Raw genomic sequence first — 26,952 nt, forward strand, 5'->3', positions numbered from 1 at the left:
TAGTCAAAGGAGGACAAGAATGTGGCTGCACAGATATTCCTAGGCCAAATGTACACAGATTTCTGTGTTCCCTTCTGTTTTTTCACTGAATTCAATAGGCTTGAGCTCATTACTTGTTTTGTAATGGTTTTTGCCCCAACAAGATCAAGTTCAGGAAATATGTACTATCTTAGTTCTAAATTTCCTGGCAGATTGAGAAAATAATTAAAAGTAAAGAAAGGCAAACATTTCCCTTTCTCCCCTACTCCCCTTCCCCTCCTAAAATAAAATGTGAGGCAAAGCAACTAAGTTTTTTGTGCCTAAGAGTGGCCTTGTATAGGCTGTCAGAGCCTGGGCTGGTGATGAGTGCATCTACATAGGGTGAAAGTCTAGTGTGGGAAGTGACAGCCCACTCAGGTGAGGACAGCATTCCTATGGAAGAGCAAACAAATGAGGGAGGTCAGGGCCTGAGCATGGGTGCAGCCCAGTAAGGGACAGCAATGCCCAGGTAGGGTGAGAAGAGCAGCCACAAAGGCAAGGAGGCACATTCTTATTTTTAGAAAATACTGAATGATTCAAGGCTGTAGGGCATTTGGTTGACAGCTTACTCCCAAGTAGGTCAGAAAAAAAAGTTATTTATATTTTACTTGCAACATTTATCCAATTTTGAAATTGTATTAAAAATTATTACCAAAAAAGAAAATTAGGTGGCTGCTTTATAAAAATATCTATTAGATTAGTTTTATTTCTTATTTTACAATCAGCATTGTATTTAAGACTGTTTGGCGCCATCCAGTGTTCAAACATATGTATGGTCACTTTAATTTGAAAACTTAAGGCTCTAACATAGGAAGTAACAAAGAATGAAAGATTTTAAAGAGGATAAAGAATTTATCAGGCTCATTAGGAACTTTACATCAGTAATGCCAATATACTATCAGGAGAGAAAAACAAATTAAGAATCATTATCTGTCTGGTACAAGCAAAAGATGCAGGAAAACAAATATGAGGCTCCACTTGGTCCCGGTTTATGAGTGTAAGCCATCAGCCAACATGAAGGTCTTGCTATCTGATGGTACATTAAACACTGAAACTATGGGGCTCTGACCAGCTGCTAAGCCCTCTGAGTGCATGTCATCCATATTCTTCATGCACATGTTGGTTCAGTGTTTGCCCTCGACAAATTGTAAAGCTAAAAAATGTAGAGCTCAAAATTCTGACATTAACTAAATGATTTCTCAGTATTTTGAAACATTAGCCCTAGTAAGTATCATTAAAAAACCATTCAATTCAGATGAACACCTTATTCTCCAGGCATTTTCTCACATTTATAGGATCTTTTCTTTGTGTCAAGTAATATGGTTGACACTGGGGCTACGGAGGTGAATTATATCAGATCTCTCCCAGTAAGAAGCCCACACAATTTTAGTAGAGGGACAAATCAAACATTCACAATTCACTGGGATAATTGCTGTGACAGAGGTGGTAACCATGGCAAACTCCCTTATGGCATGTAAGCACCAAACTCCATCTGTTACACTTTCTGTTATTGTGTGGTGAGGGTACATCAGGCAACACCTGCCTACTAGAACAGGTCCATCCACAATGTGGTTTCCCAGCTTTTCATTCATGAGTCTAGGTAGGCAAATTTCACAGCTCCCTAATGATAAATTCAGGGGAATAGGGCTGAGAAAAAGCCTACTTGGGCTGTTAGGCCAAGGTCCTGGGAGCTAGCACAACACACCAGAGAAAGCTTGCCGCTGTGGGTCTCGGGCATTGCAGTTTCATTCCCTTCCTTGTGTGTGCAGTTTTCCTGGCAGGGAAACCCAGAACATAAAGGTCAAGTGGATAAAGGTACCAAACCCCACTGTAAATTTGCTTGCTTTTCACTGTATTTCTGTTTCACATCATCTCTTCAAGGTGAACTTTCATATCCTTTAAAATCATCTTTATATCCCCAGGGTCAGAAGCCTAGGAAACAGGCTTTCAATAAATGTTTTTTGAATTGAAAGCTAGAGCAATAGAATAAAGTAAAGTTCAAAACATACTTGGTCTTTGTGTAGCATTTATCTTCAAAACCTTCATAAACACAAAAAATACAAAATCAGTGCCAAGCCTTCGAGAAAAACTATTTTCAATAAAGTCTTTTCTAAATCTATACAGTCCATCTTGAACAGAGGTTTCATTCCATTTGGACTACTTCAAAAAAGACTACATTACCTTTTTAAAAGTTTATGGACTCAAGGTAAAGGCTAGTGCTAACCTATCTGTCTTTCCAAATAATAAATTAATATTTATTTATTCATTTAGGAAAGAAACAGTTGAAGATTAATTCCTAATCTACTTTTTCAAAAATTCAAAAACAAGATAGAAGAAAATAGATTAAGTGAAAAAGAGGTTTTCTTCTCTATTTTCCGTAAGTCCCTTCATTTCTCCAACAAACCACTAAAAATAAACACATTTCCTGTTATTTAAAAGTGCATTAGTTGAGTGTCTCTAACCTGAAAGAATGCTCGAGCTTCTTTATACCGACACTCAATGAACCTAGAGTGTGGTACTTCTTCTAAAAAGTGTACTGGATCTTTTGGAATGAGAACTTCTAGTCCATCAACAGTAACCTGCTGTAATTCTGGTCTGGAAAAAAAAAAGGTTAAGATTTATAACCAGAACAACTGGAAACCTCTTCAAAACATCAAACATTAGTGAAATAGCTAAATATGAAGCAGCTTTTCTTCAATTACCTCAGATATCAATTAGCAGCTTCAGTAAGACCTGGAAAATCTGGTATCAAACACCAACTGTGTCTTACATATTTTAAATGTTTTTAAAGATTTCTTTGAGAGACACACAGAGAGACAGAGCTCCCATTAACTGATTTATTCCCCAAACACAATGGCTGAAGCTGGGCTGGGGGCTGAAACTGGGAGCTGAAAACTCAATCCAGGTCTCCCACATGGTTAGCAGGAATCCAGTTACTTGAGCCATCACTACTGCCTCCCAGGGTCTGCTTTCATAGGAATCTAGAGTCAGGAGCCAGAGCTCGGGATCAAACCCAGGCACTCAGATGCAGAATGCAGGCGTCTTAAATGAAGCTAAACACCCAAAACATTTTTATATCTGATCTTATACACTTTGGCATTTTAAAAGAAAAAGAATGAAGTGACGTAATTTATAACTATTAGCTTACTTTTAGAGAAATAAATGTTTTTAACACTTAAGACAATGTAAGTTACAATAGCCTGAGAGTCTCATTAATGAGAAAAATACTAATCTGGTAATAGGTCTTAGATAATTTGGGTCCCCTATTCTACAAATATTCTTTGAGAGTTTTATATAAAATTGTAAAATGTAGAGAAGGCATTTATCTACTAGCATATTTAAATTTAATAAGTACTTGCTGATGACAATTTTGAACTTTACTGAATTATTAAACTTTGAAATAAATTCACAAGGCTTTAAAAAACTGAAAGATATTTTAAGAACCTTGTTTGAAATATGGAGTAAGAAAAATATGCATAAATGTATGAAGAGAATAATGTTTAATTTCAGACTAAAATAAGAGGTGCATAAATGAACAACAAAGTATTTTTCTCTACACCTTATTCTTTTTTAAGGTCATTTTATTTCTAAAACCTGATTTGGTTCAGAAAAGCTTTCATTTCACATACATTAAAAAAAAAAAAAACACAGAAGTCTCCAACATCTTACTCAGCTGCTTTTCAAATATGTGATTTAAAAAGGCTATCCTTACGTTCACATTTCCTTTATAGAAAAGAGAAAAAAGTAAAATGAGCATTCCAACAAAGAAATATACATACTGTCACACTTCTCAAGTATAGCAGACAAGGAATGTTTCTCTATAAGAGTCCAATAAACAGATTTGAATATGAAAATTTTTTCTAGTAAACTTTAAAGGAAAAGAAAAATGTTTACTGCTACCTTCACATCAGATTCTGGTATTTAAAGCACTATGTAACATCACTATTAGTGACTTCTAAAGGTGAAGAAAGTATAAGTCTAAGTTAAGAAGGTCATACTCAGTGTCTAACTTCAAGAATTCTTTCTTCATCCTCCAACTGTTAGTATCATAAGCTATCACTAATCAAATTTTATTTGAGACCTTCAAATAACTATTTTTTTTTTTTTGACAGGCAGAGTTAGACAGTGAGAGTGAGAGTGAGAGAGAGAGAGAGAGAGAGAAAGAGAGAGAGAAAGGTCTTCCTTTTTCCGTTGGTTCACCCGCCAAATGGCCGCCATGACTGGAGTGCTGCAGCCGGCGCGCTGCACCAATCCGAAGCCAGGAGTCAGGTGCTTCTTCCTGGTCTCCCATGTGGCTGCAGGGGCCCAAGCACTTGGGCCATCTTCCATTGTTCTCCCAGGCCACAGCAGAGAGCTGGACTGGAAGAGGAGCAGCAGGGACTAGAACCAGCACCCATATGGGAAGTCAGCACTGCCGGCGGAGTTAAGATTAACCTACTGCGCCCTGGTGCTGGCCCCTCCATGAACTTTTCTGAAGTCCCCTGTTGTGTGTGTATAAATTTATTTATCCTTTTATTGTTGAAGGACATTTGAGCTCCTTCTAACTTGGGAACAGTAAGAACAATGTTATTGGAGTGGGCATCTGACCTAGCAGTTGAGATGCTGGTCAAGATGCTCGGCTCCCCTCCTGCGTCCAGCTTGCTGCTAATACTAATGCTGTGGTGACGGCTCAAGTGCTTGGGTTCCTGCCACCCACGTGAACGTGGTGGACTGAGTTCCTGGCTTCTGGCTTTGGGCTCCTCCACCCTCTGTTCTTGGATATTGCAGGCATTTGGGAAATAAACAGACAGATGGGATCTGGGGAGTAAACCAGCAGATGGGAGTACTCTCTCTTTAAAAAAAAAAGTTACCAAGAACATTTATGTGAATTACATATTATATTTTATTTTATTATATTTTAATTACAAAAAGTAAATTAATTCGTGACTGGACAACACTGATTTAATATTTCCCTTTTGATTCATAACTTACCTGTCAAAAGCTCCAGGATAACGACCAAACTGTAATCTTCGAAAAGGAACAAATTTCCTGTCAATGTGTCCTTTGAGTCGTAGATGGCCATGCCAGAGGTAGTTACCACTTCTCTCATGAAAGACCACCAAGTGGATGGCATGAGTGGCCAATTTGCAGATATAGTGCAGGGGGATTTCAGTTCCAGAAAGTGAGTCTATCCCATCAAGTCTAGGATCTTTGCTCTCAATCTTTAGACACTGAAATCCCATATTCTCAGCTATCTGAAACCAGCCTTCCTAGAACCAAAGAGAAATCAAAATTGAATATTTAAAACCAAATATTAGTAGCAAGACTAAAGTGATTCCAACACTGGATTAAGCCATATTCTTGGGACAATCTGTGTTTTGACAGGAGACTTTTAAAAGCGTTAAGTGGAAGGTAGTATTGAGAGAATAAAAGAACTCAGCAAAAAGAGAAACTATGCAGCAAGAGAAGCTATGTCCAAAGAGTCTCTTTATGGAAATTAATAAAAATGCTTCCCTGGAACAGGAATGCTAGTTTTAGTGTTCTCTGGTTAGTTTCTATAAAATAACCTTAATATAAGGATAGTACTTAATAGTAAACTTAAGAATTCTTAATTTAACTTCTAGTCTTATTTTCAAAAGTATTTTTAAAAAATAGTTCTTTCGAGGTGTAGGGCATAAGGCCCCTGCCTGCAGTGCTGGCATCCCATATGGGCGCCGGTTCGTATCCCGGCTGCTCCACTTCCAAGGCAGAGAGAGAGAGAGAGAGAGAGAGAGAATCTTCTATCTGCTGGTTCACTCCCCAACTGGCTGCAACAGCCAGAGCTGCACTAACCCGAAGCCAGGAGCCAGTAGCTTCCTCCGGTTCTTCCTGTGTGGGTGCAGGGGCCCAAGCACCTGGGCCATCTTCTACTGCTTTCCCAGGCCATAGCAGAGAACAGGATTGGAAGTGGAGCAGCTGGGTCTCGAACCAGTGCCCATATAGGATGCCAAAACTGCAGGCAGTGGCTTTACCCTCCATGCCACAGCGCCAGCCCCTCATAAATATTTTTCAAGAATACTCTCTTTATGCCATGAAACATCTTTCATTATTGTCATTTGAATGAATTTTACCCTCATCTACGCTCTTTTAAAAACACATAAAAACCTCTATCATATACTATCTTTATTGTTTTTTTACTTGTTTGTATGATTAAATTCCATTAATAGACTGCAAGTTCCTCAAGCATAGGAATCAGAGTGTCTAGTATGCAACAGGTACAGATAACCCTTATTTGTTTTAAATGAGAGAAAGTGATACCTCCTGTAGAAAATGCTAACTAGTACCAATCACATCTGTTTTCTTCTTTCCAGATAAATAGCTAAATTATATTCCGCTCAGTGAAACATAGACTGAAGGCCATACTCAAGCTAGCCTTACAATATCCCAAAAGATCTTCCATGTTGTCTTTTCCCATCTGAATCTATGAAAGCAAAGAACTCTAAGATGGGAAAGTCCTACAAATGAAACAGTCTGGATCCCAGAGTCACTGCTTATAGAAAAATCACCCAGGAGTGTTTGACCAGGACTAAATAACACTGGATTTTGTTTAAAGAAATACTCCTTTCTTATGATAAGTCAACTACAACTTAGGGTTGTTCTTAACACCAACTAATATAGTATGCAGGCTAATATAATTTCATCTTGATTCTCTTTATTTCAGAATTATCAACTGTAGAATTCCTACTTTCCTTTTTCTTTATTGTTATATATATGAGGTACTAATCGATGGTGAGGGTGGACAATTGAGAGAAAGACAATACTGTATAGAATGAAAGGTATTACAAGTTGATAAATTCTGGCAACTCATGACAAGAGCCTAGGGTGATCACTGACGCCATAAACAAGAGTGTCAATTTGTTAAGTCAACAACAGGAGTCATTGTGCACTTACTCCTCATGTAGGATCTCTGTCCTTAACGTACTGTACATTGTGATTTAATGCTATCACTAGTACTCAAACAATATTTTACACTTAGTGTTTCTGTGTGGGTGCAAACTGTTGAGAGCTTTACTTAATATATGCTATAATGATATTCTGTATATAAAGATAATTGAAAATGAAAAAAAAATCTACATATTAGATTTTTTTCTTCTTCTCAAACTGGAAATGTATGCTTCCATATTTTTTTCTGGAAATCTCTACACCCACACCTTGTCTCTTACCTCCTGTCCAATAAACTTTTATATTGTTTTTAAAAAAAAGTTGATAAATTCAAGAAAAAAATTTAAAATGCCAGACAGAATTTTTTTTCTTTTTTTTGACAGGCAGAGTGGACAGTGAGAGAAAGAGAGAGAGACAGAGAGAAAGGTCTTCCCTTTTCCGTTGGTTCACCCTCCAATGGCCGCTGCAGCTGGCACATCTTGCTGATCTGAAGCCAGGAGCCAGGTGCTTCTCCTGGTCTCCCATGTGGGTGCAGGGCCCAAGCACTTGGGCCATCCTCCACTGCACTCCTGGGCCACAGCAGAAAGCTGGACTGGAAGAGGAGCAACTGGGACAGAATCCGGCACCCCGACCAGGACTAGAACCCTGGGGTGCCGGCACCGCAGGCGGAGGTTTAGCCTATTGAGCCGCGGCACCGGCCGCCAGACAGAATTTGAGACAAATCTGACCTTGAGCTGTGGGAAAAGAGAAAGACTAACAGGCAAAATAGGCAGAACTATAATGTAGCTTGCCTTCTTATGACTATGACAGAGACAGGTGAAGAACAGAGTACTTGCTCTAATCCAGGAGAGTAAAGGCCTAGGTCAAGTCTGTGCTGCACAAATCTCTCAGTTGTCTTGGCAGTGGTTCATCACTTTATGGTGATGGTATTAATAAAAAAAAAACACATGCAAATAAAATCTATAGTAATTAGATCTAACTATATCTACCACGAGGGAAGTTTTGGAGGAGTACTATATATGACTCTGTATGATATAATATTCATACAAGGATAAACTTAAATCTGTGTGCTTATGCTGAGTACACCTGACTTTTTGTTTCTTCCACTGATACCGGTCTTAGTAGTCTTGACAATTTTAGAATATTCCCTGTCTTCTAAAGTAGCGGTTCTCTCAGCAAGTGGTATTGCATCCAGGAGATATTTTAGAAATTTGTGGGGATATTTCTATTTATCATAATGGTAAACTGGCATTTAAAGACTTAGGCCAGGAATACTAGATGTTCTACAATCCAAAATATGCTATGTCCTACATAAGTTCAAATGTCCTATCAGACAATCCTATAGTAAAAATCTTATTTTGAATTAGCTGAGACCTTATATCCCAGGATTCTAGCAGCCATGTCAGTGAAGAGGTAATTTTATATTTTTTTGTATTATTGGAAAGTTTTCATTATTTTACAAAAAACATTACAAATAACACTATTTACAGTGTGAGTTTATATTTTTAGCTATCATTCTTAGATCTATTTATAAGCCTTTGAATTGTATTATTATATTTTCATTGCAGTCATGCCTGAGCATTTACATATTGAAATATGCATTATTTCCTTTGATTTATATATTATATTACAGTTTAGACACATTGATTTGGTGGATTATGTGTGTAGGTAGGTTATAATTTCCACAAACTTTGTCTTAGAATTATAAAGGTACACTACAAAATACTCCTTGTAAAAAATACCCAAAAAGACAAATATCATGTGTTTTCTTTGATTTGAGGCTAATATAGAGCACAAAAAAAGTAATGTAGAGGAATGAAATTGACATCTTCAGACCTGATTATTGTTTACAGCTCTTGTCTATATTCCTGTGGAACAGTGTTCTTCCTACTTGTTGAATTCTTTATTTAGTGGAGGACTAAGCCTGTGACTATAAAGTAAACTGAAAGTATATTATCGCAAATATTAAAAGAAAACAAAAAGAAAGGAAGGAGGGAGGGTGGGAAGCATCATTATGGGTTTAAAATTGTATACATGAAATAGATGAAATATCATTACATAAATTTAAAAAAATTTTTTAGCTATAAAAAATAGTTTATAAGCCTTAAAGACTTTTTCTGAGAAAATCAAACAGTCCAACAGAAATGACCTGAATGACACTTAGAATCTCCTCAGAGAAAAAGCTGGCACTCTCTAACACCCCATAATAAAATTCACCAGTGAATGAGGCCTAACAATAAAAAAAAAAAAAAATGTTTCTAGGTAGTTTCAGAATCTCATTCTTAAATATGAACAAAGTTCAACAAATATTACAGAAAGCCTGTATCATGAAAAACAAACAAAATAAAAATAAATAAACATATCAGAAAACAAACATCCACAAGGAAGGAATTTAGAAAAAAAAAAAAAGTACAGCAGGAAGAAAAATACTTTTTAAAAAAATCAAAACTTTGACATCTGCAGACTAGGGGTAGAGCAGTAGTTATGTTGACACGTGGGACAGCTGCATCCCACAGAGTGCCTGGCTTGAGTACTGGTTCCTCCACTTCCACTCCAGTTTCCTACAGATGGGCACCCTGGGAGGCAGAAGGTGATGACTCAAGCACTTGGGTCCTGGGTGCCCATATGGGATTCCTGGATTGAGTTCCAGGCTTCACGCTGGGAACTGTTCTAGCGATGGCTGTTTCAGGCAGTTATCTGGGGGAGTCAACAAGCAAAGTGAGGCTCTCTCTCTACCTTTAATAGAAAAATAAAAATAATTTAAAAATTAAATCTACTGAATAAAAGATAAATGTATACTTACGAAGTATGAACAGAATGCTACAACAACAAAGTACAAAGAGCTTTTAAAAAAGAAAAATATGATAATTTCAGAAAAATGACAAAATAAATTACTACTGTTAAAGATATTGTTAGAAAGTACACAGTTGGAGAAAGATAGAAAATCAGAACAAAGATAAGAAAATAAGACAATCAATTCTCAAAGTCCATCATCCAAATAACAAAAAGTTCATAAAGAAAGAACTTTTTTTTCTCAATATTGTTGCTGGGGGTTTTACCTAAATCAGTAAATCAAGAAAAGGAAAGTAGCTATAAGAGTTTGAAAGGAAGAGACCAAACTTTTCTGTGCAAACAATACAATGGTCTACATTCAGAAAAATAAATAAAGAGAATAAACTATTAGAGTGTACCTGTATAGTTCAGTAGCTGGAAAACAACATCTAAACAGATAAGCCAACAGCATTCTCATACAGCTATAACAATGCATTGGAAGAAGAAAACTGTTGCATCTACATGCCCTCCATATACACACACACAACAAAAATGATACGGTAGCAATAACTAAAACCTTAAAAAGATGTGCAAATCTATAAGAAAAATTATGAAATTCTATTAAAAAGCACCAAAGGAACCTGAATTAAGAGATATTTTATGTTCATGGATGAGAAATAATATTTTTAAAAAATATTTACTAATTTGCAAGCCAGAGATAGAGAGAGGCAGAGATAGAGTTTTTTTTTTTTTTTTTTTTTTTTTTTTTTTATTTGAAGGACAGAGTTATAGCAGGGGGTGTGGAGAGGGAGAGACAGAGGTATTCCATCTGCTGGTTCACTCCCCAAATGGTTGCAACAGCCAGGGCGGGCCAGGCCAAAGTCAGGAGCCAGGAGCTTCATCCAGGTCTCCAATGCGGGTACAGAGGCCCAAGCACTTGGACCAGCTTCCATTGCTTTCCCAGGCACATTAGCAGGGAGCTGGAATTGGAGCAGAGCAGCCAGGATTTGAACTGGCACCCATATGGAATGCAAGTGCTACAGACGGTGACTTAATCTGCTGCAACAGCACTGGCCCCAGAAATCATAATATCTTAACAGTGTCAAGAGATCATGCAAGTTTTTTTTTTTTTTTTAAAGATTTATTTATTTATTTGAAAGTCAGAGTTAATACAGAGAGAAAAGGAGAGGCAGAGAGAGAGAGGTCTTCCATCTGCTGGTTCACTTCCCCAATTGGCCACAACGGCCAGAGCTGTGTTGATCTGAAGCTAGGAGCCAGGAGCTACTTCAGGGTCTCCCACATGGGTGCAGGGCCCCAAATATTTGGGCGACCTTCTGCTGCTTTCCTAGGCCACAGCAGAGCTGGATCGGAAGTGGAGCAGGTAGGTCTCAAACCTGCACCCACATGGTATGCCGGCACTGCAGGCAGCAGCTTAACTCGCTACACCACAGCACTGGCCCCGAAAGCTTTTTCTTTTCATGCTCTGTGAATAAGCCTGACACAGCCCAGGCACCTCTCCACTACTCCATCTGACAGTCAGCTATCCTGAAAGAGCAAGGCTACCTAGCTGATTGGCAGCTGCATAAGTGAGCTCAGCTGAGATGGAAAGAAATGCCCAGCTGATTCCTAACCAATTACTAAATCACAGATTCCTAACCAATTAATAAGCCACTAAGTTTTGGGGTGGTTTGTTCAAGAGTGGAAGCCAATCCAACGTGAAGGTAAAATCTAAAACTTTATCAGATATGTAAGGTTTCAACCATCCATGTACCCCTTCACAGGAAGTTAGAAAGAACTGTTCATCCTTTGAATGATGTGTGACTAAAACATGGAGAAAATAGAGGTTTTTATCAAAAAGATAGACTTTCTAGAATACAATTACAAATAATACTAGCACAGCACAGTGGTCTATTTTAGAGCAGAAAGATCAAAAGCTCCAGGATAAATGTCTCAAGGACGAAAAAAAGCAACTCAGAGACTCCTTGAGACATATACAAATGAAAAAGTCATTGGGCTGGCTTTGTGTCCTAGAGGGTTGAACCACTGCCTGCAGTGTCAGCATCTCACAGGGGTGCTAGTTCAAGTCCCAGCTCCTCCACTTCCAACACAGCTCTTTACTACTGTGCCTGGGAAAACAGCAAGGATGGCCTAAGTGCTTGCACCTCTGAACCTACATGAGAGACATGGAAGAAGCTTCTGGCTCCTGGATTTGGCCTGGCCCAGCCCTGGCCATTGCAGCTATCTGGGGAGTGAACCAGCAGATGGAAGACCTCTTTCTCTGTAATTCTGCTTTTCAAATAATTTTCTTTTTCTTAAAAAAAGGTCATAAAGGAAGAGTTGAAAGTTGTTTACTATAGGAGTGGGAACAGGGGTGGGAGAGGAGAGGCAGATACTATTCTTTTTCATTATGAACTTTATATTATTATTCATATTTTTAAACTTACAAGTATTATTTTGCTTAAAAATAAAAATAATTAAGCATTATTTAACTTTTCCAGAGTTTAAACATTTTCAGCACCAGTGCTATGGTATAGTGGGTAAAGCCACCTCCTGCAGCACCAGCATCCCATATGGGCACTGGTTCAAGTCCCAGCTGCTCCACTTCTGAACCAGCTCTCTGCTATGGCCTGGGAAAGCAGAAGATGGCCCAAGGCCTTGGGCCCCTCCACCCACATGGGAGACCTGGAAGAAGCTCCTGGCTCCTGGCTTCAGATAGGCACAGCTCCAGCCACTGCGGCCTATTATGGTGTGAACCAGCAGATGGAAGACTTCTCTTTCTCTGCCTCTGCCTCTCTGTAACTGACTTTCAAATAAATAAATAAATCGTTTAAAAAAACATTTTCAGAGTTACAGAGTTCAACCAATAGTATTAACTAGAACAAAAAAAAATACTAAAAGGGATAAAGTATTAAATTGTACATCAACAGTCAGGACAAGGGCTGATCAAGTCACTGCTTCTCATAGCGTCCCTTTTCACTTCAACAGGTTTCCTTTTTTGTGGTTGGTTAGTTGTCACCAATCAGGGAGAACATTTGATATTTGTCCCTTTGGGATTGGCTTAATTCACTCAGCATGATGTTTTCCAGAACTCTGTAATTAACACACAATTATTCTTAGGTGTTGAAATTTAACTGAAAAGTGATCCCTGTTAAATATAAGAGTGGGAATAAGAGAGGGAGGAGATGTACAATTTGGGACATGCTCAATCAGACTTGCCCCAAATGGTGGAGTTAGAAATGTGCCAGGGGATTCCAATACAATCCCATGAAGATTGCATGTACCAATATAATCTCACTAGTCCAAGTGATCAATTTCAGTTCACAATTGATCACACTGATAGGTCTAACAGTCAAAGGGATCACACAAACAAGACTAGTGTCTGCTACTACTAACTGATAGAATAAAAAAGGGAGAGAATGATCCAACATGGGAAGTGGGATACACAGCAGATTCATAGAATGGCAGATGTCCTAAACAGCACTCTGGCCTCAGAATCAGCCCTTAAGACATTCAGATCCGGCTGAAGAGCCCATGAGAATATTTTAGGCATGGAAAGCCAAGACACTCTGGCAAAAAAAAAAAAAAAAAGGACCTAAATGAAAGATCTCTGTGAGTGAGATCCCAGTGGAAAGAAGGGGCCATCAAAGAAGGAGGTACCTTTCTCTGAAGGGAGGAGAGAACTTCCACTTTGACTATGAATTTGTCTAAATAAGAACGAAGTCAGCAAACTCAAGAGGCTTCCATAGCCTTGGAAACTCATGACTAGAGCCTAGGGAGATTTCTGATGCCATAAACAAGAGTGTCAAATTGTTAAGTCAACAACAGGAGTCACTGTGTACTTACTCCTCATGTGGGATCTCTGTCCTTAATGTGTTGTCCAATGTGAATTAATGCTATAACTAGTACTCAAACAGTATTTTACACTTTGTGTTTCTGTGTGGGTGCAAACTGTTGAAATCTTTACTTAATATATGCTAAATTGATCTGTATATAAAGATAATTGAAAATGAATCTTGATGTGAATGGAATGGGAGAGGGAGCAGGAGATGGGAGGGGTGCAGGTGGGAGGGAAGTTATGGGGGGGAAAAGCCATTATAATCCATAAACTGCACTTTGGAAATTATATTTACTAAATAAAAGTTTAAAAAAACATTTTCAAAAAAAATTTTTCAAAATATAAAGTTAGGAAGAAAGAAAAATAAGCATGCATCACTGCCTGCACGGAACCATAGACCAAAAAGAAAAAAAAAGAAAACAGAAGGCTCATTCTCTTGATGCTCTGTGTAACAGTTTGGGGCAATCAAGGACATCTCCAGCATAAACAGCTTTCTCAGACCATACCACCACCCTGGAAAGCGAGCTCCAACTAGTGGGGGTCAACATTAACTAAGACAGCTCCTACCGCAGAACTACTGTACATCCCATCAGAGGTGGCTACCTCATTAAATTCATTCAATCTTATGCTAATTTCCTTACTCAAATAACTTCTCAGAATGAACAGCAGCAAAATCAGGAAGTTAGGGGTATTCCAAATAATGAAGAAAGCAAATTTTGGCAGGTTCAGTAGAGGTGTTGTTTGTGTTTTATTTTGGACTACTGGTTGACTTTCTTGCAATCATTAAGCAGGATGGAAAGATAAGTTCAAATTTTTAGATACACCTAAGAAGCACTCTACTCAAGAATTAAGCCGGTACCATGCATCACCCAGAGAATGATAAAAACAGCACTACAAGTAGAAGATACTAAGTTTACAAATACTTTGTGTGATACATTCTGAATATTTATCACCAGATCTCTGTCTACTTGCCTGTCTAGTAATACACAGGCTAAATACCTACCTATTCTTTACCCCTCCTCATAATTAGCAGACATGTGATTATATAGTTCTGTACAGTGAGATATATAACAGTAGTTTACCAGAAGATTCTAACAAAATTTTTCCCTCAAAGAATAGATATATGTTATCATTCCTTCCTCTCATTTTTTCTGCTTTGAACACAGTTATGATACCTGGAGCTATGAGAGCTATCTTGTGATGATCAGTCCAGTGAAGAGAGAAGTTCACAGATGTAAGCCCTGACATCAGTGCATCAGTGGACAGCAGTCATCAACTTTTAACTTCTTGTTTTATAAAGATGAAAGGAAGGAAGGAAGGAAGGCAGGCAGGGAGGGAGGAAGGAAGGGATGGAGGATGGGATGGAGGGAGGGAGGGAGGAAGGAATGAGGGAGAGTTGAGGGAGGGTTGAGGAAGGGAGGAAGGGAGGAAGGGAGGGAGGAAGGGAGGGAGGAAGAGAGGGAGGGAGGAAGGGAGGGAGGGAGGAAGAAAGGAAGGAAGGAAGGAAAGAAAGCCAGCCCTGTTTGCTTCAGCCATTATTGCGTTTGTTAGCTACAGACAGAAATATTTCTGCTACAATTTATAAAAAGTTTGAAGAAAAATTTTAAATGCTTTCCATTTTAAATCAGTTTAATCCCACACTATTTGGTAAATGACATATAACCATTATCTGAAAGGAAATCACCTTACCTCATTCTTCCATAGGTGATACTGTAGCGCAAATGCAGTGAAGTCTCTTGGAACACAGAAAAACTTGCATTCTGAGGTGGAGCCATGAGAAGTATTTTTGATGTGTTCAAAGTTTTTATTAATCAATTCCAAAATCAAAGGGTCAATAAGAAAAGCTGGTACATTTTGGCTGGATGTTAGCATAATAAATTTTTTAACAGCACGCTGTTTGAGAGGCAAAGAATCCTGTTAATTTCACTAAACCAATAAAGCAACTTACTTTGCTTAATTTTTATTCTTTAGTTTTGTAAGAATATATAGTATTTACCCAACAGATACTATGCTTATCATTGCACTAAAACAAACAAATAACAAATAAAGTCCCTACTCTCAAGGAGTACACAGTCTTTTAAGGCTATAATTTAAATGTATACAATATATTATCAATAAGCTATTAACTAGCTGTAAGTCAAATGGATAAGGAAATCTTTATTAAGCAGGTAGCATTTGAGATAAAATTTTGGACTTATAAGTTATTCTTTTGGTATTAGCTAAATCTTTTCCAATAAAAGTGCGGGAAGAAATATCAGATATGCCAGTTTTTAAAAATTGTAATGCCAGTCTTTCAAAACCAAACATCAATTCCATGTGCCACCTTTCTTCCTATTTGTAATGCTGCCTAATGACCTTTCTAAGCAAGAGAGACCAAAATACACTGCCTGCTTGGTCATTCCCATACACAGCTGATTTTTTAATAATACAACATTTTAAAATATAATTCTGTTGGGCAGTAAGAAGTATTCTCTCCTCAGAAAACAAATTTCAAAGTTAGATGAAAGCAGCCAGTGCCGTGGCTCACTAGGCTAATCCTCCGCCTACGGCGCAGGCACCTTGGGTTCTAGTCCTGGTTGGGGCGCCAGTTCTGTCCCAGTTGCTCCTCTTCCAGTCCAGCTCTCTGCTGTGGCCCAGGAGTGCACTGGAGGATGGTCCAAGTGCTTGGGCCCTGCACACGCATAGAGGGCCCAGGAGGAAGCATCTGGTTCCTAGCTTTGGATCAGCGCAGCGCACCAGCCGTAGTGGCCGTGTGGGGGGTGAACCAATGGCAAAGGAAGACCTTTCTCTGTGTCTCTCTGTCTCTCTCTCTCACTGTCTAGTTGCCTGTCAAAAAAATAAAAAAGTTAGATGAAATCACACAAAAATCACTCTTACAACTAGGTGATTCCAAGGAGTAGCAAAGATAAATAAAATAATTGGAATACATTATGGCTTAACAGCCTGCTTTAATGAGGATAATATTGAATTTAAAGGGATTGTATGGGGGCTGGTACTGTGGCACAGTGGATGAAGCTACGCCTGCAGTGCCAGGATCCCATGTGGGCGCTGGTTCGAGTCCTAGCTGCTCCACTTCCGATCCAGCTTTCTGCTAAGGCCTAGGAAAGCAGCAGAAGATGGCCCAAGTCCTTGGGACCCTGCACCCACATGGGGGACCCAGAAGAAGCTCCTGGCTCCTGATCAGCACAGTTCCAGCCATTGCAGCCATCTGGGGAGTGAGCCAATGGATGGAAGACCTCTCTCTCTCTCTCTCTCTGGCTCTGGTTTTCTGTCTTTCAAATAAATAAATAAAGGGATTGTATGCCCATCAAAAAGGACCTTCATGGAATTAAGAACAGATACTTGTTTACAACATCTGCAGAAACTTATAAAAACAGATTCAAGATAAAAACCAAGATATCTAGAATCAATGTCAGGAAAAAATTAGATAAAGAAAGAAATCATCTTTTATCATTTGCTCTTAATGCAGAATATTGTGCAAATGCCAAGAATCATAACAACCCCTGCCATACAGTGTTGTCTGTTAGTTGGAGAAACAGCTAAATAAAAAGTTGGTTACAATAAACAACCTTAGACCAAAACAATTCAACAATTTAGATGAAATGGACAAATTTCTTAAAAATACTACCTGAAGCTACAGTAAGATAAAACAGGAAATCTGAATTGCCCTATTACCTACTAGAGAAACTGAATTTGTTATTTAAAAAATAAAAACCCTCAGGGTCTGTTATTAGGATATAGTATGTAAAGCTGCCAGCTGTGACACCAGCATCCCTACGGGTGCCGGTTCATGTCCAGTCTGTTCCACTTCCAATCCAGCTCCTTGCTAAGGGCCTGGGAAAAGCAGCACAAAATGGCCCATGTATGTGGGCCTCTGTACCCATGTGGGAGACCCAGATGAAGCTCTTGGTATTCTGGCCATCTAGTGAGGGATCTAGCAGATGGATGATCTCTCTCTCTGTGTGTCTCTCCCTCTCTCTCTGTAACTCTTTCAAAATAAATAAATAAAAAAACTTAAAAAATAAAATAAAATAAAACTTCTCAAAACAATGACCAAAAACTCTGACAGTTCACCAGTGAATTGTCTCAAAGTTTTAAGGAAAAGATGTTTTATGTTTCTACAAATACCCTTTCAGAAAGCTGAGCAAGAGCGAATACTTGCCAACTGATACTATGAGGCCAGTATAATACTAACAGCAAAACCTGACAAAGACATTACCAAAAAAGAAAATTATAAACCACCATTTCTGATAAATGTACATTCAAAAATGCTTAATATTAAAAAAATCAATTAAAGAAGAAAAATAAAAATATTATGAACATGTTGTATTTATCACAAAAATGAAGTTAGCTTAGCACTTTAAAAATCAATGAAACGTACCATATTGATAGAATAAAGCAAAAAAAAACTATGATAATTTTAATTCAGAAAAAGGTTTGACAAAATTCAATACCTATTCATGATTAAAACTCTCAGTAATAAGGCATAAGGAATTTGATAAAGGCCTCAACAACAACAATCTGTTATTGAGTTGCAGGAGTTCTTTATGTAACTTTGATACCAGTCCTTTTTCAGATACCTGTTTTGCAAATATTTTCTAGTTTGCAGTTATCCATTATGGTGCCTTTCGATGAGCAAAAGTTTTAAATAATTACATAGAAGGTACTTTAATATTTGCTGAATGAACCTCATTTTATTATTAAATACAAATTAGATGAACATATTTCTTGTTTCAACACAATTATTAATATAAATAGAGATTAGCACACTCATAATGTTCCTTGGAAGCAGATATCCAATTGACTAAATTCAATTAATTCTAAATCAACATAACCTTCAACATTATCACCTGGCCTTCAATAACTTGTTTTGTTTACAAAACACAAAATGTCTTGTTGAAATAGGATGGCCTGCGCCGCGGCTCACTAGGCTAATCCTCCGCCTAGCGGTGCCAGCACACCGGGTTCTAGTCCTGGTCGGGGCACCGATCCTGTCCCGGTTGCCCCTCTTCCAGGCCAGCTCTCTGCTGTGGCCAGGGAGTGCAGTGGAGGATGGCCCAAGTCCTTGGGCCCTGCACCCCATGGGAGACCAGGAGAAGCACCTGGCTCCTGCCATTGGATCAGCGCGGTGCGCCGGCCGCAGCGCGCCTACCGCGGCGGCCATTGGAGGGTGAACCAATGGCAAAAGGAAGACCTTTCTGTCTGTCTCTCTCTCACTGTCCACTCTGCCTGTCAAAAATAAAAAATAAAAAAAAAAAAGAAAATAGGATATGCTGAGGCCATAAAAGCCCATTCATCTATCCGTGTATTAAAATTTTATTAAAATCTAAAAAGGGCTTGTCAGGATTTGTTCTTAGTAAAGGGCTAGTTCCTGCAATGTAATTAATTAAGGTAAAAAGAGAAGTCAATGTAGTAAGCTACCCTTTATTTTCCTACTCATTTATCTTGGAAGTCAAACCTTTAAAAAAAAAATCATTCTTCAAATGAAAAAGATGGGAGTCACCCTCCTTTTCTGTTGTTTTAAGGCTTAAGCAATACAAAAATTTCTATTTTAAAATGGCTGAATTTATACCCCCTTTGATGACTCTACTAAAAGGTATGGAGATGCTGTAAGAAAGTGTTTATTTAACACAGACAAAGCAAGATCTTCCATTCCACTGAAGCTATTACATCTTTTAAATTTGTTTCTGAACTTGTTCTTAACAGTGCACCAACTATATCATGCTTCCTTTTCCCCTCAGAGTACCCAAAATTCCTAAAGCAAACCATTTGGCATTTTTAATAATTAAAAGTGCACATTGATATTTCTAAACCAAGTAGCTGAGGAGTCTGATAATAGGATATGCTGGACTTTACATTTTTTTTTTTTTTTTGACAGGCAGAGTTAGACAGTGAGAAAGGTCTTCCTTCTGTTGGTTCACCCCCAAATGGCCGCTATGGCCGGCGTGCTGCGCCGATCCAAAGCCAGGAGCCAGGTGCTTCCTCCTGGTCTCCCATGCAGGTGGAGGGCCCAAGCACTTGGGCCATCCTCCACTGCCTTCCCGGGCCACAGCAGAGAGCTGGACTGGAAGAGGAGCAACTGGGACAGAATCCAGCACCCCAACTGGGACTAGAACCCGGGGTGCTGGCACCACAGGCGGAGGATTAGCCAAGTGAGCCACGGCACCGGCCTGGACTTTACTTTTTAAACACTTGTCTAAATCCAGCTGACGTCAGCAATGATCCCAAATCAAACTATTTGGTTATTGGAAAATTCACTTCTAATCTAAAGCCTTCCATGTCTCTGGTTACACAGAAGCCAAGATTTAAGTATATCTACAAGAAATATCTAGTCATTTCTATAATGGATACTAACAGGATGAATATAATTATTTTTATTAGTAACCCAGCATTGTTTTTCATTCTAAATTTAGTAAGAAAAATATATTTTATAAATGTGCAGGCTTTCAAATTTATAAAATACAAATACATTACATACACTGCTAATTTCCTTCATCTTAAAAAGGAAACAGGTTGATCAGATTTTTTATTCCTGATCATTAATTTCTCCTCATTCATAGTTCAGTTTTGATTCACATATCCATTCATTTGGGGAACCACCACAGTAAATGATATGGACTCAGGCATTTATAAGCCAAATAACCTTAATCTCTCCAAATGAATTCAGAATAACAACATGCATTGCCTTCTAAGTGTCTATGGGGACTATATGAGACACTACATGAAAAGCACTTCACAGGACCAGCATTTGGCCTAGAGTTTAAGGCACCAGTTAATATGCTCCCTTCTGGCCTTAACCCCCTAAAAATAACACAAATAAAATAAATAAATAAAAATACCTGGCATAGAGCCTTCCCCTTTCCTGCCACTACCAAACTCCCCTCCCCACCCCAAGGGTAAACACTGTCATTCTCATCCTTCAGCAACTCTTTATGGAGTATTAACAAATGAACTAAGTAAATATTGTAATTACAGAATTTCTTGTTTATTGTACATACCCACTGTGAGCTATCAAATCCAATTCTGCTTCCTCTGGATTTTGATAAAGCAGCTCCATTCTAGGAAGATTAAAAAAAATTATTTTAGTAATGTCAGAGCTCAGCATGAAATATTACATTTAGGGTAAGAATGAGGGTCAAACAGCATAATTAGTAGTGTTTCATTACTGACGTTAGTGTTTACAAGTCAAAAGCTGGTTACATTTTAAAACATTAATTCTTTAGACAAGCAATGCTGAAGTGTAGTCAGCCCTGTACACAGTTAGTCTGGTCCTTAAGGAGCAGGAGAGAGAAAAATGTATTTAAGACCACAGTTCATATTACAAGGAGGACAGCTTGTAATATGCTCTTTGGCTTAAAGGTAAATTGTCATTCCAATGTCTTGGATTAACCATAGAGTTGTACAGACAGCCCAACATTTTTTTAAAAACACTACTGCTAACTAATCATTACTTTCAAATAGTGGCTTTACCACATTTAAATTTATTAAAATTCCTCTGCTTAACAACATAAGCAATTTGGCATCATTTTCAAAAGTCATTTAGAAAATAACCTGAGCCGGCGCCATGGCTTAACAGGCTAATCCTCCGCCTTGCGGCGCCGGCACACTGGGTTCTAGTCCCGGTTGGGGCGCTGGATTCTATCCCGGTTGCCCCTCTTCCAGGCCAGCTCTCTGCTATGGCCCGGGAAGGCAGTGGAGGATGGCCCAAGTGCTTGGGCCCTGCACCCGCATGGAAGACCAGGAGAAGCACCTGGCTCCTGGCTTCGGATCAGCGCGATGCGCCAGCCGCAGCGACCATTGGAGGGTGAACCAACGGCAAAAAGGAAGACCTTTTCTCTCTGTCTCTCTCTCTCTCTCTCTCTCTCACTATCCACTCTGCCTGTCAAAAAAAAAAAAAAAACAAGAAAATAACCTGAATAATCATAAAATAACAATAAAATATCCTAATATCTTTAAAAAAAAACCTGCATAATTAGCTCATAAATATTTAAAACCATTATCCAAATACATATTTCCATAAAATAAAAAGCTAATAATTCAACAATTTTATAATATAATAACTCAAGATGGAAAGTACTGACAGACTACACTAAGTTAATCAGATCATTAAATAGTACATATATGGGTCAGCGCTGCGGCTCACTTGGCTAATCCTCCACCTGTGGCGCCAGCACCCCAGGTTCTAGTCCCGGTTGGGGCACCAGATTCTGTCCCAGTTGCTCCTCTTCCAGTCCAGCTCTCTGCTGTGGCCCGGGAGGGCAGTGGAGGATGGCCCAAGTGCTTGGGCCCTGTACCCGCATGGGAGACCAGGAGGAAGCACCTGGCTCCTGGCTTCAGATTGGCGCAGCACCGGCCATAGCGGCCATTTGGGGGTGAACCAATAGAAGGAAGACCTTTCTCTCTCTCTCTCACTGTCTACTCTGCCTGTCAAAAAAAAAAAGAGTACATATATGGCCACCATCTCTGAGCCAATTAATTTCCATCAGTGGAATAGCAAACTCTGCCATTTCTTTGAATTAGGGTTTATCCATTCAGTTCTAAATTCCTAACCTCAAAATATCCATACACACTGAATTAGCATTTTAGATCTTGGCAAAGTGATAAGAAAATGTAACATTTATTTTTATTTTTTTTTTTTTTGACAGGCAGAGTGGACAGTGAGAGAGAGAGAGACAGAGAGAAAGGTCTTCCTTTGCCGTTGGTTCACCCTCCAATGGCCGCCGCGGTAGCGCGCTGCGGCCGGCGCACCGCTGCTCCGATGGCAGGAGCCAGGTGCTTATCCTGGTCTCCCATGGGGTGCAGAGCCCAAACACTTGGGCCATCCTCCACTGCACTCCCTGGCCACAGCAGAGAGCTGGCCTGGAAGAGGGGCAACCGGGACAGGATCGGTGCCCCGACCGGGACTAGAACCCGGTGTAACATTTATTAAACAGTTCCTAAGTGTCAGGTACAGTTTGACACGTTATTATTTCTGTTTTACTGACAGCTCCAGTGCCCCTACTTTTCCTAAGATACACCATAATTTCAAATGAGGAGTCATTTTCTTAAACTGTTTTTTAAAATATTAAGTTCTAGAGAATCAGAAAGAATAAAAATACCAGTATTCACTGTTAAGCCCAAAAATATTTTGAAAGGAACAGGAGAAAATGTGTCTAATGGTCCAGAGATAAGAGGAAGATTGTTTCAAACTCAAAAAAGATCTAAAGATATTCTTATTCCTTTAAAACATTCTTTAGCTACAGACTATAGTTGGGGGTATGTGGAAAAATAATTAGAGTAGTACTAAATTGTCCTCCAATTTCCTAAAAAGGAAATTCACCTTCCAACTAAAAGGTATATTCAAAGGCAGGGATAAAATCCAATCCATCTTTTAACACCCAGGCCTACCATAGGGCTTGGCAATTAGTAAATACTTAATAAGGGTTTGTTGGAGGGAGAAAGAATGGGGGAGAGTTGAATATACTGAGCAATTAAGGTACAGTCAGAATTGGTCTTTTCTCACAAGCGCTGTGTAACTTAGCCAACAACGTTTTAGTAGAAACGATATTTAAGAAAAAAAAAGAGTCAGGTCTGTAATCTCCAATCTTGAAAATAGACTGTATACTCTACTGTATAGCTACTTGTTCTCAATAGCCCCACATTGGTATGTAAGAATGAATTTTTGAACTGTTTAATTTGCTGAGTTTGGGACAAGTAAAATTCTAGTGAACGAGCAGATGATTTTTATACCTTCACTGAGATATATTTAACATACCATAAAAGTCACCCTTCTAAAGTGTACAATTCAATGATGTGTAGTATATTGACAGAGTTGTACAACTACCACCATTATGTAAATCCAGAATAATTTCTTCCTCCCCAAAACAAACCATGTTCCTGTTGCAGTCACTTCTGATTCTTTCTCCTTGTGCTCCAATTATAACACTAATATAATTTTTCCTCTACGGACTAGCCTATTAGATACTATGTAAAAATGGAATCATAAAATGTGGCCCTTTGCATCTGGTTTCTTTCACTTAGCATAATGCTGTCAAGGTTCATCCATAATGCAGATCATGTATCAGTACTTAATTTCTTTTTATGGCTAAGAAATAATGTCTTTACATTCATTCGGTGGACAAACACTTGGTCTATTTCACTTTATGGCTATTATAATGCCATCACAAATACTCAGGTTTTATTATAATCACTTCCTTGGTACAATCACAACCTGCCTCTAACTCACTTCATTTGATTTGTTCAGCAAAAATCCAAGCGTCCACTAATTCTGCACCTGCAACTGTGCAGCTGACCACGGCTGCTGATTGGTGCCTCTTTAAATTCATGATCATTTGTCTCAAGTAGGGCCTAAATTTGGTCCAGCAATCGTCTTACTTTTCCTTTGCTTATTAACTCTCTGTCCTAGATGACTTTTCTATTCCTTTCTCTTTCTGACACTTCCTCCCTACCTACCTTTCTTGAAAAAATAAATTACTGAAGAACTTTACAAAAACTACCACATCTTTCCATCTATGATAATTAAGCCATATCACCTGCCATTCCACCCTTCATAAGAGAGGAACTGCCTACATTCCTATTTAGAGCCAATTTTTCCACTCATTACACCAAATCCCATCACCTCTTGCATGGTCAAAGACATTGCTCCAGTGGTTTTTCTTTCTCTTTTGGTCATCTCCATCAGGATACAAACATTTTATTCCTTATCCTATCTTAAAGCAAAAGAAAACCCTCCCAACTCCTGTTACCAGCCCAAATTTGTGCCATTTACAGTAAAATTTCAAATGGGTTTTCTGTTGTCATTGCCTACAGCTCCTCTCCCCCCATGAATGCAACTGAGCTTAAAGACACTCTCCCACACATTCACCAAGATCACCAATGATCCAAATTGTTAAATCCATTGTTACCTATTAGTTCTGCATTTGATCTATTAAGAATTGTTAGCAACCTTTGACTCACTGAAATACTGGATTCAAAAGATCACCATAGTTTTGGTTTTCTTGCTATTTCTCCCTGGCTATTCTTTCTTAGACTCACTTGTTGGTTCTTCCCACCACTAGGCTCAGATTTTAGGACTTCCTGCCTCTACTCTATATTCACTCCCTTGGTATTTCATATTGTCTTCTGGCTTTCAATACCATCTCTCTGCTTAAAATCCCCATTTTATATTCCCAACCCATGTCACCCCTTTGAACTCCACTTATGTATCCAATTGTCTATTCGTCTTCTTCACATGGGTATCCAGAGGGCTTCTCAAACTTAATATGTACCAAAAAACTGGTCTTCACTATCTTTCAAACTTGATTTTCCCAGTCTTTCTTATATCAGCAACTTCTCTCTTTCAATTAGGAAGGCCAGAAATACTATCCTGACCCTATATTTTCTCTCTCTGATATCTCACACCTAATCAATCAAGAAAAACTGACAGCTCTATTTCACATTTTCTACTGATTCCATCACCAATTTTCTGGTCCAAGCCATCATCATGTCTTATGTAAATTACTAGAATAACTTCTAACTGGTCTCTCTGTTCCAGTACTTGCCCCCACAATCTATTATCTATCCTTAACAGAGCATTCAGACTACTAGTTTTAAAAGAAAAGTTAGGCTATGTTATATATCAACTCAAAACTTTCCTATGGTTCCCAGTCTCACTCAGAATAAAAACAGTCTTTATAAGGGTTTTCAAGGCCCTCAACAATATGGAACTCTTTGGCCTTATTCTCCCTGTCTCTCACTCCTTCTACAGACAAATTGTTTTTTGATGTTTTCAAAACTGCTCAGTACATTCCTGCCTCAAGACATTTGTACTTCCTTTGGTTTCTATTGTACTATTCTTTTCTTCTAGACATCCAAAATAGCTCATCTTTCTTTGAATAGGCCATTTCTTCTATTTGTAAGAGATTTCTCATCTTTCCAGTTTACCTGGAAAACTCCTACTCATCCTATCAGGGCACCTCAAAATATTCCTGCTCTGAAATATTTAACAATGATATTCTTAAATATATTATCTGGCAGTATGTATTTCCTGAAAATTTTGCACCTATATAAGCTTGAAGGGTCAGGGGAAGAGACATTGGAGAATAAAGTTTTACAGGGCCTGAAGATTATACCATATTGGCGGTCCTTTTTAAGAAAAAGAAGGCAGAATGTCTTTTGTAACTAAAGCAATTTGGTAACAAAAATATGAAGCTTGGTGGCCTATGGGTGGAGGGCCTGGTGTTTTAAATTTCATTATCTTACTGGTTAATCCACCTCTGAGAAGCAACAGTATTGGCACCCAGTGGTTCTAACTGTAGATATAAGGAGGAATAGTCACTATCAACCAATGAGCCTATAAACAGAGAACTAAGAGAATAAATAATCTGACTACTCTTTCTTTTCCAATCTTCAATTAATTTTTCCCACTGACTGAACCCAACTGGAAACCAAAGTGTAAGGGAGCTCAGCTAACACAGCCCATAGAGGACAGCCTCCTGGGGCACACTATGGTAAAGAGAAGATCTAGAGAAGCAAACAGAGAATATGCAGAATACCATGCTATAAAGTGTGGATCTTACTGCATGGAAATACTATCTAGAGAATTAACTTCATCTGTTCCGTACTAAAGAAAGGATTACAAAGGCTGGATACTAGGGGGCAGAAGTGTTCTTAAGGTTTAAGTAGCACAACAGGCCAAACAGGGTTTTATGATGTGTGCTTTGAAGATGTAACATGTTGTTACTTGTTTATATGTCTCTTTGTTCTTAACTTGTCACTCCTTTCAATCATGAGCTTTGCCAATTTGTGAGTTCTAGTAAAGCAAGAACTGAACGTTATTCCTGTGTTTCATCATTTAATATTGTGCTTGACACATGAACTTTATATATTTTTTTTGACAGATAGAGGTAGGCAGTGAGAGAGAGAGAGACAGACAGAGAAAGGTCTTCCTTCCATTGGTTCACCCCCCAAATTGGCCGCTACGGCCGGAGCTACGCCGATCCGAAGCCAGGAGCCAGGTGCTTCCTCCTGGTCTCCCAATGCGGGTACAGGGGCCCAAACACTTGAGTCATCGTCCCGGGCCACAGCAGAGAGCTGGACTGGAAGAGGAGCAGCCAGGACTAGAACCCGTCACTCATATGGGATGCCGGCACCGTAGGCAGAGGATTAACCAAGTAAGTCATGGTGCAGGTCCCGACACATGAATTTTCAACAAATATTTAACAAATAAATGACCGATCATTGTTAAATGAAGGACCATATGTTTGAAGTGTCAGTAGTTTTAAAAAAAAATGCCCAGATTTCTAAAACATTGCCTACTGGATATTTGGAATGAAAATTAAAGTAAAATGCATAATGAGAAGATAGAATCAAATGGCAAAAAGACTGGTAGAATAGCGGCCATTTGGGGTGTGAACCAACGGAAGGAAGACCTTTCTCTCTGTTTCTCT

General features: G+C 38.8%; 1 protein-coding gene across 15 annotated transcripts in view; it reads right to left on the reverse strand.

Annotated features, from left to right (window-relative positions):
- FKTN (fukutin) overlaps positions 1-26,952 on the reverse strand; it is a 105,368-nt gene that overhangs the window by 65,721 nt on the left and 12,695 nt on the right. For all 15 annotated transcript variants that reach the window (XM_062207826.1, XM_062207820.1, XM_062207821.1 and 12 more), the window contains 4 exons: positions 20,524-20,583; positions 15,215-15,418; positions 4,990-5,267; positions 2,481-2,613 (listed from right to left, as the gene is read on the reverse strand). In XM_062207826.1, coding sequence (XP_062063810.1) covers positions 2,481-2,613; positions 4,990-5,267; positions 15,215-15,418; positions 20,524-20,583 — 675 coding nt within the window. The remainder of the gene's footprint in view (positions 1-2,480; positions 2,614-4,989; positions 5,268-15,214; positions 15,419-20,523; positions 20,584-26,952) is intronic.

This window comes from Lepus europaeus, chromosome 12, assembly GCF_033115175.1.
Source record: "Lepus europaeus isolate LE1 chromosome 12, mLepTim1.pri, whole genome shotgun sequence".
NCBI classification, from domain to species: domain Eukaryota; kingdom Metazoa; phylum Chordata; class Mammalia; order Lagomorpha; family Leporidae; genus Lepus; species Lepus europaeus.